The sequence below is a fragment of the Acanthaster planci genome, linkage group LG17, assembly GCF_054643075.1.
Source record: "Acanthaster planci isolate LZ-2023a linkage group LG17, COTS_SCS, whole genome shotgun sequence".
NCBI classification, from domain to species: Eukaryota; Metazoa; Echinodermata; class Asteroidea; order Valvatida; family Acanthasteridae; genus Acanthaster; species Acanthaster planci.
Window position 1 is genome coordinate 757,174 of NC_141793.1, and position 13,908 is coordinate 771,081.

At 42.6% G+C, this 13,908-nt stretch overlaps 2 protein-coding genes across 2 annotated transcripts; one reads left to right on the plus strand and one right to left on the minus strand.

Annotated features, from left to right (window-relative positions):
- Nucleotides 1-871: 871 nt before the first annotated feature.
- LOC110977761 (tubulin alpha-1A chain-like) lies at nucleotides 872-3,503 on the plus strand. Its single transcript, XM_087147752.1, has 3 exons — nucleotides 872-1,029; nucleotides 1,776-1,998; nucleotides 2,118-3,503. Exons 1-3 carry the CDS (start codon nucleotides 1,027-1,029, stop codon nucleotides 3,245-3,247), a joined length of 1,356 nt encoding a protein of 451 aa, XP_087003878.1. The 5' UTR covers nucleotides 872-1,026; the 3' UTR covers nucleotides 3,248-3,503.
- Nucleotides 3,504-3,759: 256 nt separating this feature from the next.
- LOC110977751 (polyunsaturated fatty acid 5-lipoxygenase-like) lies at nucleotides 3,760-13,039 on the minus strand. Its single transcript, XM_022232168.2, has 12 exons — nucleotides 11,863-13,039; nucleotides 9,551-9,595; nucleotides 9,236-9,361; nucleotides 8,837-8,934; nucleotides 8,371-8,503; nucleotides 8,013-8,108; nucleotides 7,365-7,579; nucleotides 6,851-7,110; nucleotides 6,593-6,684; nucleotides 6,252-6,425; nucleotides 5,926-6,089; nucleotides 3,760-5,495 (listed from the first exon to the last, which is right to left on the minus strand). The coding sequence occupies exons 1-12, from the start codon at nucleotides 12,448-12,450 to the stop codon at nucleotides 5,381-5,383; spliced, it is 2,106 nt and encodes a 701-aa protein (XP_022087860.2). The 5' UTR covers nucleotides 12,451-13,039; the 3' UTR covers nucleotides 3,760-5,380.
- Between the last annotated feature and the right edge of the window lie 869 nt (nucleotides 13,040-13,908).

Below are 13,908 nucleotides of genomic sequence, written 5' to 3' on the forward strand. Positions count from 1 at the left end.
TCTCTTCGTTATGTTTAATCTTTACAGACTGAGGCACCGTGGAAGAACCTTAAAAATTAATCGCTGAATTTTGCGGATCTTATGCACTACGAAAAATGCCCCCAAAGAAGCGGACCCCATAACCGATTAGGGCCTACGTTACAGACGAGTAAACGGGCCCACAACTTCATATGAAGCAAACTGTGAGACAGAGAACTCCCCCCCCCGCCTTTGTGTTGGTCATTGTTATTCTGGTATCTCAGGAATTTTTTCAGACATCTGGGTTGGGATGAGTTAAGTGACAACAGGCTGGAGTGTGTATAGAGATCGGACTTGTTGGGAGGGTACCCCTCTGTCCCATTTCGTGCCTGGTATACACAACTTAGCGCTGACAGTGTGCCGTTGCTCCAGAGGGGTTCCGTGGCTCAGAAACAAGTTTTTAGGATTACGGTAGTGGAAACGTAGATGTTGTCAACAGAAATGCAAGCTCGTATGAACGGTGTGAAATTTGGGGTGAAATTGGGTCCTAAAAAGTTTCTATGTTGCAGTGAAGCGGGGGCATCATTTCTCAAATAGCGATATGGATCAGAACTCCATTTACTTTGGAGGAAATTTCTCCAGCAAAATCATTAGATTCCTCATGAAATTGAACTCAAATAGATTGAAATATGTCTTGAAGACCTTGCACGGTTGTATAGTGTTTTTCTCTTTACTTTTTGGGGGTGGGGTGTAGGTATTTATCAGTGTCGTTTGTGCCAATTTATTTACTAGTCTTCACTCTCAGCCACACCGAAACACACCGACAACATACAACAAAAACGTTATGTTTGTAACTCATGAATATTTGATCGTCTGTTGCTACACGACCACTGTCCAATAGGTGCGAAAGACGAGCACACCCTATAAAACCCCGTGTTTGGAACAGCGACGTCATAATTCTTACTGAGTCTCAACGTAGCACAGAGACAAGTTGGAAAACATCTCCCCTTTTGAACACGAAATCACATCTTTTTCTTCGTCAAAATCAACTGAAACTACTCTGCAAACATGGTAAGTATATCGTATAAATTGTAGGCTCCTCGTTTGGTGTGTAAACGTCTTGGGAACAGGTGTTTTGTGCCATGCAGTTCGGACCATTTTCTTGGCTCGCTCATAGAGGGCCAATGCTTCACGATACACGTAGCCAAGCCATAACGTAGGCCTACAGGACATATTTTGCATTGTTACTTGCACATGTATAAGTGTACTTAAGGAATCTGGTACCCACTAATAGGTTACTGTCTTCCGTGTGCGTACTGGTTTTTTTTGGCTTTTAAGTTACTATGAAATCATGAGCTACATGGAACAACCAGCAGACTTTAGCCTTGCTTGGATTATTAGCTCTGAAAAAAAATGTACATCTTCCCTTAATTCCCACCGACCAGAATTTGTAACCATGAAAGCTGTAATATTGGTGAAACATTCCTCGACAAATAGACTTTCAATGAGGAATTCTTGGGATTTTCTTACCATCTTGTAGAGGGCTGTGAGGAACAAACCGAATGGAGTTTGCGATGGTCAAAATTATCAACCCCATTTCAGAATTGTTTTTTAGAAACTGAAGAACAGTGAGAGCAGAATACTATTCTTTTCTGAACGCATTTAGGCTGTGGAGAAAGTTTGACAAAAACACTCCTGAGATTCCTGACAGATTCTTGAGAAATTCTACAGATGGTTTGGAACTTCCATCGTGCATAGTGAATTTGTAAAACAATAAATATTGAGAACTTGCCACGGTCCTTCCATTTTCCTCCCAGCGTGAATGTATCTCGGTCCACGTCGGCCAGGCCGGGGTCCAGATGGGTAATGCCTGCTGGGAGCTGTACTGCCTGGAGCACGGCATCCAACCTGATGGTCAGATGCCCAGTGACAAGACCATTGGAGGTGGTGACGACTCCTTCAACACCTTCTTCAGCGAGACCGGTGCTGGCAAGCATGTTCCCCGTGCTGTCTTTGTCGACCTGGAACCTACAGTAGTCGGTAAGCGAATACTTCCCCTGAAAAAGTTTGATTATTCATAGCCTTGATGCTGATAAATATTTTAAATTTCTTTGTTCACAGTTCTGTGACTTATACTTTTCTTTTGATTGCCATTTCAGATGAGGTCCGCACTGGTACCTACCGCCAGCTCTTTCATCCTGAGCAGCTGATCACAGGCAAGGAAGATGCCGCCAACAACTACGCCAGAGGTCATTACACTGTGGGCAAAGAGCTCATCGACTTGGTGCTGGACCGAATCCGCAAGTTAGCTGACCAGTGCACGGGTCTCCAGGGTTTTCTCATCTTCCACAGCTTTGGTGGAGGCACCGGCTCTGGCTTCACATCCCTGTTGATGGAGCGTCTCTCCGTGGACTACGGCAAGAAGTCCAAACTGGAATTCTCCATCTATCCAGCTCCTCAGATCTCCACAGCCGTCGTCGAGCCTTATAATTCCATTCTGACAACCCACACCACCCTGGAGCACTCTGACTGCGCGTTCATGGTAGACAACGAGGCCATCTACGACATCTGTCGTCGAAACCTCGACATCGAGCGCCCAACCTACACCAACCTCAACCGTCTGATTGGTCAGATTGTGTCCTCCATCACCGCCTCATTGCGCTTTGATGGTGCCCTCAATGTCGACTTGACTGAGTTCCAGACCAACTTAGTGCCTTACCCGCGTATCCACTTCCCCTTGGCCACCTACGCTCCTGTCATCTCTGCCGAGAAGGCCTACCATGAGCAGCTGACCGTTGCTGAGGTCACCAATGCCTGTTTCGAGCCGGCCAACCAGATGGTGAAGTGCGATCCTCGTCACGGCAAGTACATGGCCTGCTGTCTGCTCTACCGTGGTGATGTTGTCCCCAAGGATGTCAACGCTGCCATCGCCACCATCAAGACCAAGCGCACCATCCAGTTCGTCGACTGGTGTCCAACTGGCTTCAAGGTGGGCATCAACTACCAGCCACCCACCGTCGTGCCTGGCGGTGATCTGGCCAAGGTGCAGCGTGCCGTCTGCATGCTGAGCAACACCACGGCCATCGCTGAGGCCTGGGCTCGTCTGGATCACAAGTTCGATCTGATGTACGCCAAGCGTGCCTTCGTCCACTGGTACGTGGGAGAGGGTATGGAGGAGGGCGAGTTCTCTGAGGCTCGTGAGGATCTGGCAGCCTTGGAGAAGGATTATGAGGAAGTCGGTGTCGACTCTGTTGACGATGAAGGCGAGGGTGAAGGAGAGGAATACTAAACATAAATAGTCCAAGAACTCAGTACCTGAACTAAACGATTCCACCCAAGAAATCAATTACATGTATTTAGTGGACACAACCTTGCGCCACAAGATGCATGTGAGATACACAACCTTGCACCACAAGATGCATGTGAGATACACAACCTTGCGCCACAAGATGCATGTGAGATACACAACCTTGCGCCACAAGATGCATGTGAGATACACAACCTTGCGCCACAAGATGCCTGTGAGATACAATAACGAGTATCTAGGGGGAAAAAAAGAGGAGTCGAACCGTCCTTAACTGTGATGCAGCATTCTGTCAGACCGCCATTTAGTACTTTTGGTACAGCATTCTGTTAAAGTGTATTTCATTAAAACGACAGATTACCTCAATAGATTTCACAAAACTTTTGGAAATCATTGTTTATTTTCAGTTGTTTAATACTTGATTTGAATTCTTGTATTTTGAAAGGAATTATTGAAAACCCACGAGGCAATAAAGTATGACCAAGGACAAGTAGTGGTGGAAGTTGTAGTTATTTTTCTATTTATTTGGCGGCAAGAAATCGGAAGACAGCATGGATTTATTAAACTTGGTTATAGAAGCCCCTTCCAAAAACAAATCTTTTAATTGGGTTCAGGACAATACCTAGTTCCTCCCAAAGGATTTTGTAGTACATGTATTGGTGGTGAAAAATATCGGTAAGAATGAAATTTGGATAAGGAATGGAAAACCTTTGTGAAAAACACCCAAAGCTTTCTACCATGTATTGGGAGTGGAAAGAAAAATGTTTAAACGGTCCATCGACTGAACTGAAAGGCTTGAAACGCGGAACAGGTTGGGAGAAGAAAGGATGAAATCTGATAATAACCATGACATTTCATTGATAAAAACAGTTCTTTAAAAAGCGCCCTCAAACCCAAGAGCAAACCAAATAAGCACAGAAAAATCATAAGACAAAATTAACAAAGTTAGATGATTAGGTCCACATTTAAACATGAAACTAAAACAATCGTGATAACCAAATTACAAAAAGTGACTGTTAGTTTTTAATTTACATTCAAAAACTGAAAACTGTGCTTGGTGAATGTTGTAAACGGTGGAGAACTCTGAAATAGAAACTGGAACGTTCTACAATTGATGGCCACTATCCGGTTCATAAGTGACTTCGTCATACACGTGCATGCACCACTGATTACAAGATTCCATTGGTCGAACACTAAAAGTTGCACGTAAACTTCCAGTTCCATGGATTCACTTAGTTCTGTGTTCAGTGGGCGTGGTTTAAACTGAAGTGACGTCACACTTACGGACAGGGTACTCAAACAACGTAAACACGTATAATAGGATGCGTTGCTTCACATTACCATGAGACTAAAAAACAAACTTCAGCTAGCTTCGTGTAACAGACAAAAATAACACACGCGTATACATGTACAAGCAAATGGTTTGAAAATGCTTACGTCTGTAAAACCGCCACCCTCTTTACGAAACCACGTACAAGTATACACGTATAGGCCCCACTGCAAAAATACTATAAAAACCTTTGGATACATGCAGACTCCTTCGCAGTATATTTAAAAAGCTTACTACCAGCAACGTAAACCTAAACCTAAACGTCCATAGCAAAATATTAATTGCATAAACTTGTCACAAAGTGCTATAAAACATTAGCTGTAAAGAATGGAAAAAAAAACACACTGCTGCGCAAATAACGAAAACAAAGTAACCTAAAGCATCACCATTCAAGAATACCAATATCTATATATATAGTGCATAACAGAATCCATCTTATATCATGAAGTCACGGATGGTTTCAAAGCAAACTTGTAAGCGACACGCAAGCAACAGCTACAACTCCCTGGCTGTGCATTTCTGAAAAAGCTAATTGATTGGGTTAATCTCAAAACTTTAATTAGAAAAAAAAAGAAATACAAATCAGTGTGTTTCTTGATGCGGTAGCCTCGATGTCTTTACTACATCGCTTTCAGAAACTTCAATTTTTACTTATTCGGTTGTTTGAAATACAGTAGACAATTCTTTATGACATTAACCATTTCCAAACAGTTGGAAAGTGGAGTGTTTCCAAACTCGCCCGTTTTATCTCCTCACCCTGTACTCCATGGAGTGTAAAGGATTCGTAGTTAGATACTGATAGCATTTGGGATTTCCTTAGGATGACAGTAATCATAAGGAAACTCCCGATTTTTGTTTCGCTCATCGATGATGACCTCAATCTGCTTTAGGTCCTTCCGAAACCTGATGGAGAAAAAAGCAAAGATGTGGATTAAAAAGATTATTTCTATAATACCGATATACTGAAAGTTAAGATGATGTATGTTATGAATATGTTCGAGTAAGCCATTGGATACAAAATGATGTACAGTGGCAGTGTAGTAATTATTTCTGCCGTTAAAAAACAAAATCAATAATTTGACTATTAAATTAATCAATTGACTGTAAACTTATTCAATTTCCACCAGGAAAGGTCATACTAGAAAAAGCACAGAAACGGCACGTAAGACAACAAAATGGTCAAATATCAAAAAGCTATGCAATGAGGACAATATTAATAAGATCAGCATGTGACAAAATTTGAACTGTTACGTCCTGTTTCCGTAAATCTGTGATGAAAGAGTTTTGAAGAACCTTGGAAAAGGGGAAACATCTCTCTTTTTAATTGTCTTACTGTTCCAGGGCCTTGACAGCGACAGGACAGAATCCGTACTGCATTTCAAAGTCACCCAAACTATTGGTGGCCTTCTCACTGAGCAGACGAGTGACTATCATGACATCAACCGTCAATGTCTTATCGTGCAGGTTGTCTAAGATGTCTTTCTCAGTCCGCGGAGACTTCATGTAAGAAAGGTAAATGATAACTTATAAAGAATCAAACAAAACAAAAAAATAAACAAAAACAAGCATACGAGTTTCAATGCAAATTTCATACGGTTTGGCGCGAGTCATTAATGTTGCTCTGACGTAAGAACTAAATGAGCAGGTCACAAATCAAACCTTATCGGTGGGTGGGGGCATCCTCATCCCTGTCGGGCAGTGGGGAGGGAAGGCGTAGTCATCGTACATAGAGAAGTTGGCCACGCAGTGAGACACGCTGCAGGTGAACATGATGGGCGCAACGGTACTGATGACATCCTCGACGTTCGCGAAATTGCCGTCAGCCGGAATACCCTGGGGTAAATTAGTTAGTTCGCATTCTTTACTCCAGTTGAACAAATTTCGGTTCGCTTTTGGGGATCCATTCAGAAGTCCTGATCAGATCTGCATACATTTGCTCATTTTACAGAGCAGAGCAGTGAGATACTCATCTGCATTTAAAATACTATTTGACTAAATACCTGAAACCCAGCTCCTCCATCATCCTGTGGCGTGGCCATCAAACGCCCCCATTCTTGGAGTTCATAGTCCTCAGTAATCATGTCAGGAGTTTCTATAAAGTACAAACAAGTTTAGTAAGTGTCTGGTATGTTCAGGTCGTACGTTGAAATACTGGGTGTGATTAAAATTCGTAGCGATACTATAGTCTGGTGACAAAATGCTTATCAAGCTGAATGAGCCAAATCATTTCAAACATGAAGACTTGAACTTGTCCTCACCGTAATGTGATTCGACAACAACTCTGACGTATTTCTCCATCGCCTCGTAAATCAGCACTCCATCATCTCGATAGTGATAGTTGGGAAGTGCTTGGGTGTCATCGACCCCGCGTGCCTTCAAATCGTTGATGATGGTACCTTCCACATTCAGGCGCCAACGCTTGAAGGCGCGGCCAATCAGTTCATACATGCCATCTCGTCCGATGTTCATCGTTTTATCCACCCATCCGTCGACAGACATCAGAAGAGCAAGACCACGGCTGCGTTTATGAGGATTTTGAATACAATCATAGTTTGGCCATGGGTAACATAGTCTATACTGTATATCCACCGAGGAAACAGGTGATTAAATTAGGCACCTTGTAGGATGTAAACTGATGTATCAGTTTCCTCTTTCTAAAATAAAATTTCATGATAATCTACTTCTGTTTATACATGTGCCATTAATACAGCGCCCTCACCTGTTTCAATAAACAATTCGTTTCAGTACGAGAGTTAGGTGTATGTAGCCTACCTGTTGATGGCCATGAGAAACAGGAAGTGCGGCGCCAAGAGCCGAAAGAGCGGATGTGAAGGAGAGAGAGTGCGATGCATTGTAACTGCCACGCACTCCATCGCCAAATGGGTCAGGCCCAGATGGGTGCAGGACTGGTGGTAGGACGCGTCGGCAGAGTTGAACCACATCTTGGCCAGGAGCCAAGTGTACTCCGGGTCGCTGGGCAGAAAGACCTGAAGATAGTTCCAACAAACAAGAAATGCACAGATAACCAATTAGTTAACAGACTAACAGACAAACAGAGCTTTCGACAGATTATTACAGGCTGCTCAACAACCGGGGTCACACTAGAGCGGTCAATCTTTATAAGCTAGCCGACCATGCACTTGAGCAGTGATCTCTTTTTTACAAAATGAGCAAAGAAATTTATTTATCATTTAACAAGTGATCAATCTTCAATCCGGCTGCTAACCAGCGATCAATCTTCAATAGCAGCCAACCAGTAACCAATCTTCATTCAGACAGCTAAATATTCAGTTAGGGAAGCCAACCAGTGATCAATCTCCAATAAGATAACTAGCAAGGAATCTTTAATCAACTTAGCAACTGAGCAAACCATCAAATCAGTCAGCCACAACCAGCAACCAACCATGGCCAAAGACTTACCGGGTTATCTGGTCCTTTCTGTTGCTCCAACTGCAAAGCAACAGGGATAAGATGCTTGTCCTTATCCACAAAGAACAGTCCAATCGGTGAAACAACCTGACAAAAGAATTTACAAATAAAAGCCAGTACAAACCCATTTTCAATATCCGGATGAACCTTGACTGGATTCACAGCGGAGGAAAAGAATGGATACAATCTCCATACACATCCATATTGGAGGAGCAAAAGGCCTTCCCTTTCATAAATTAAAGAAACCTATGCAATGGAAACATTGGAGGTCACTATTTTGAAGAAGGAAGTGTGTGGTCTTGGAGGCTCGAAACTGTAACCTTCTCAGAAAATGCTGATGTGTCCTTACCGGTGTTCCCTGTTTAACGGGAAGGTTTTGTAGAATTTCATAGTCGATGTAGTACAGCTTCTTCTTCGCGATAGCCTCCTGGATTGTCATGCCTTCCAAGAATGGTCCAACCATCTCATCGGTCACACCAAACCTGACAAGTGACAAAAGTCGGGGAACTTTATCCTGACTGGATATAAAGCTCTATCATTTGACTTACATAAAGGAATTTTAGAATGCGATTTCATATGAATTGCCCTGTCCGCAACAAGTGTCCAATTGGATGTCAGATATACCCAGCATTTTAGAGTACAATTAAGGATGCAATTGCCCTAGGCATAGAATTCTCATTTGACAGATTAAACTTCCAGACGCCTGTGGTAGATTGTATGAGCTCTTCATGGATTCATAAGTCTTCGTGAAAAGATGCAAAGGAATTAGATTTCTGAATGTTTCCCAGAAGAAAATTTGCTCTAGCTGTACATACTTCTCTGGGACTTCCGTGAAGAGTCGAATCTGGGTAGGGTTGCATCTGATCAGTCGCTGCAGACCGAACTCAATGTCAGAGCGCCACGTCCGCATTCCCTGAAATTTACGAAACAATCAGCTCCACGCTGAGAGAGCACAAAAAACTCAACACGTGACACTCTTTAGAATTTATATTAGTAAAGTCCTTTATTTTTTCACCCTAACATATATCTACATTCAAGTTTGATGATGGCGAAAAGCTTGTTAATGCAGCACGCACGTTGCTCAGATCAAGAGACACAGGTTGACGGGTTTAAGAAATAAGAAACGAATGTCTAATTTGCAACAGACATGTGCCTCATTATTTGACCCTCTGTTGGCTAAAGGCTCCTCCACGGAAAACTGAGTCTTATCTTACATCAGGTTTGGAGAAAACTCCATGGTAGACGTTCTTGAGATCATCCAGGTTGCGCCACTTGCCCGTAAATGTCTTGGACAGTTTGCTCTGCAGGAGTAGGTTAGCCTTTCTCTTAACGAGGTCATACTGGACATAGGAGAAACAACAAATTAGAGAGAAAGTTCTTGCTTTAATACACGAAACCAAACGTTAAGTCTGAACATGATGGAAGGCATTCACGGGCAGTCGTATCATTTGTTAAGCTATAAATACATAAAGGATCTGTAATTCATAAATAATTTGATAGGCCTATTCCGAGTAACTTTCCTGTCTTACCAAATACTCAAAGGAGAACTTCTCGTCACCTGGCAGCTCGGCCACCTAATGTCAAGCGTATAAACAAAATATTGGAAGTATTTGAAATAAAGAACCCAAGTTCCCGATTGCCTTTTCACAAACTTGAAAGATGTATACATGTATATATAATAAATGTGTCAACTTGAAGAACAGTTGCGGTTCCATTCTGAAATGAAAGTGCGCGGATAAACGTAACAATGCCAAAATGCAGAGGCCTATACCGCCAGGAGAGAAAGGCAAAGCCACAATTCAGTATAAAACCTACGAATCCTACAGGAAGTACAAATGAAATAATTTTCGGTTTCTGAAAAAGTAAAGCAGCGTAGTCTGAATTTGATAAGAACCAAAAATAAATCCATATTGTCGTAGGACGGAAATGCTTTTACATTTGTACATCAACCTGTACAACGACTCCTTAACTAAGCAAAACGGAACTTCCCACAACGTGTACCAATTAAGTATGCACACAACATGTTTTAAACCTATAAACCACACCAAACATTTCCTCTTTTCATCAAAACTGCACAACTAGAGATCCAGGCATTTCTGGTCTGGCCGGTAGCCTACCAGAGGGTATCCATGTTGGTACAAGTTCAAAGGTTATACACTTAAACGCGTATAAGGACTTTTAACAGCTCTTTTTCCTGACTGAATATTTCAGTGCGAAGTGCTATGATAAACAAGTTGGCCTTGATGCTCAGTAAAGACATCAAGGCCAGATATGCCATTGGTGAAAAATACAAAGCAAACCCATACCCTTTCAAAAATAACAAAGGACGGTTGTTAAACATACAGCAGGTAGCAAGAACCCATAAAGACACCGAGGCCGGGGAATAAACGTGGATTTCTCACACGTTGCAATATCTTCATAAACGATGCGTGTAATTCAACAGTCCAAAATGGTTTCTCTATTTCGCAGTATGTGCCTTTCAGTCGCACTCATCATCGCAGTGAAAATATCAAATATCAGTAACCCTCACCGCCGAAAAACTTTGACTTTAAGTGATGATAAACAAGCAGTTCTCTTTGACCAGAATAGTCGTAGAAAGCCTTCCAGGTAAGGGAAGCTGAATTCTCTATCTTTCTATGACTCACAACAAAGTTCGACGTAAATATACGCCACTGGATACCTAGCTTAAAGAAAACTGATCACGCAAATTACGCAGCTAGATTCCGAGGCCGGAATCACTGTATACCTCATTGAGTTCAATTGATAACAACTTACTAAAGAAAAGAGGACCGTCTTCTAATGCAGATGCATCTTGACGCGTCACCACCAAATTTCGTCAATTCGAATAAGCCTATTTCTTGTTGATTCTGATCTTGACTTTGTCACCCACAGATCAGTGGGCGTTGTGACGTGTGCCGTAGGGTGTGGACTAAAATTTCAAGTAGGTCAAATTTTTGTGTTCAAAATCTACCAAACTTCAATGGCACCGTTTCCAGAAGGATTTTTCGCAATGTATAGCGTGGAATTAGCTTAATTCGTTGTACAACAGGACCTCTTTCGGAAATTTCCTTTACTAATTGGGCGGGATGCTGATTGCATCTAATCTAAATCACTATACCATAGATTTAACACTAGAAAACGCTGATTCCCTTAATGTTGTGGTCCCTAGGCCCAACATGGAATGTGTTAAGCAATCTCTCAACTATTCTGAAGCTATTATATGGAACAACATACCAGCTAAAGTCCAAAATGCATCCTTTTTGGACGGTTTAAAATTATGTATAAGAAGCTTTATTTTTAATTAGGTACTTTTAAAAACAGTTTTTATGCCCTTGTTAGTTAATTTTAATGTTACCATTTTACCCTCTTAATTGTCCATTGTCTCTGTACTACACAGGACTATGATGTAAAACAGCCTTAGAGCTGATGTCCTGTCTAAAGATTTTCAAATACATAAATAAATACCAGGCTCTAAAGAAGACATTGGAATATCATGACCTATAATATCAAGGTTTCTCACATCCGGTAGCATGATTATTATACTACATCAACTTTGTTACCTTCTAACTTAATTTTGGATGATATATTCTGATTTACCAACAAGTAGACCCCAATCTTTGTAAGAAAGATCCAGCTTAATAATAAAAGTTTACATTTGTACAAGAGATTTGATCCCAAATTCCTAAGATGACAGAATTAATAAAGTCAATACTTTGAACTGAATTTGCCTAACTCCTAAAGACAAGGTTTTTTCGAGTCAACTGACTTACTGTTAACTTACTGTTAAGAGGGAAATAACTGTTGTTCACCGTACACAGCTTTGAATTCTTGAGGTACTGACCTGGAGAGGTATGCCTGCCTCAGGAGCCTGGCTCTTCAACTCATAAATCTTCTTTATTTCCTCCATCTCCTCCTTGCGTTGTGAATCTTTGCGTGGGTCATGCTGAGGCAAGAGTGAGTCATACTGACGGAACATGACCCTCTTCTTGGCCGGAATCCACCGATGGACGGGGAACTCGTACGGCCCCTTCTTAGGCCCCTCCTTGGGCGTCTCGAAGATATCGATTTTCTCCAGGTACCACGGGTCGAAGGCACCGTGTTCGTCCCGCCAGAGCTCGATCTCATGTACAGCGCCGAAGTCAGCTGGGAGTTTGGCCTTAAACTCATCGGTTTTCCCTCTCTCGAAGTCATCGTGGAACAGCCGATCCAGCTTGATCTTCTTGGAAGTGACTCCATTCTCGTTGTGCAGGATGATGTAGATGTTAGCATCTGTACCAGCGCCTTTGCGATCGCCAGTCTTCACAAGGATCTTGTAGTGGGTGTGAGCACCGGCCAAGTCGTCGGATGACGCTTCTTTCATTGCAGTAGCCTGACCGTCGGAAACATGGTTAGGCGACTTGTTGCCGCAGCAACACAGAAGACGGGACATGGTGGGAAAAGGCTTGTAAGTTGCGGTCTAAGCTCTCCACCGAACGCAGCGGACGGCGATGCTCCTTCCTAATGGCAATGCTGGAGACGTTCAGCCTGGCTTAAACTGATGTTTACAGTGCTTTCCAATATTGTACACAGAACACAGCTTAGAACTTATTGAAGTGACCTTCCTGCTTTGACCTCGCCAACACAACAGGTTCAACCTTGGATCAGTGAACAGGAGTTGGACACAATGCAAAAGCGGTACACGTACGTTTTACTTTTCTAGTACAGTTACAGATAAAACTTTAAAAGACATTCGGATAAAAGACGTCGGATAAAAGAATTTCGGCGCCCATGAGCGCCAATCTGTGTACAATCTATGTATGTGGAAGTAAGTTTTACCATGGAGGAATGATCCATGTTTTAATTTTCTTTGGTCCCTGAAATAATTTGCCACCGAGGATCTTCCGACACCACCGTTGGTAGTGGCCGTAGTGACAGATTTGCTCCTCTCTGGAAAAATATGGGTTGTCCTTTGGTCGCGTCCGGACAGGCGATGTGTTTCACCAACTGTTTCGTCGAGAAATTATGCGTTGTAGGTGTCTGATTAGAGGCTGTTCTTTGTCATTCTAATGTAGTTACAATAAGTGCACAAAGAGTTTACTCGAGCATATCCATGTCTATGGCTGTCGCGTGTGCTGTCACGTTGATTGCTTGTCTCCCCTCTGGATTGACTTTTCTGCGAGTTACTAGGCTGTGCGCGGTCGACGGTCAGGGCCAAAGGTGTGGTGTTTATGTGTTTTACTGGTTGTCGTTATTGACTTAGCTTTTGTGAAGTAAGGCGGACACAGAAGTGGGTAAATTTTGACCAGACAGAAAAGATTTTACACAAACCAAATAGCGCCCCCATAGTGTCTGTCATAATTATTTCAAATAGACCCACAGCGTCGAGACACAGGAACCTTTAATTGTGAGGTACGACGTTGAAAAAAATGTTTATCCATGGTTTGTATTCACGGAGCTTTGTCCACGTTTGCTGTGCTTTGAATATGCTGAGTGCGCATATAAAGGTGGAAGGGCTTCGTACTGATCAAGAGAACAGGAACAACCATTTCCGCGAAACTGCTTAGACTAATCACTTTGACGCGGTGAGGTTGGGACAGGCCATTTTGAAAGGCCCATATCGCGCGCGCGGTAACGGTCAGCGGTAACAGAAAACGGTAATGCCACGCGGTATTTACCCTGAAATCAAAGGTCACCTTGGCCGAAATGCCCGGCGAAATGCAGAATATAACTTTCTTCGACCAATGCAGGCTTTATGCCTGAAAAATGCTCTCAGTGGGGACATACTCGCATTGTTGCCCACTGGATATGGGAAAAGCCTCAGTTTTGAGATGTTGCCGCTGACGAAATAAAAAACGCTCAGGCTATCAATTTCTGACCCTTGCGTCATATCTATTTATATCCGTGGGTG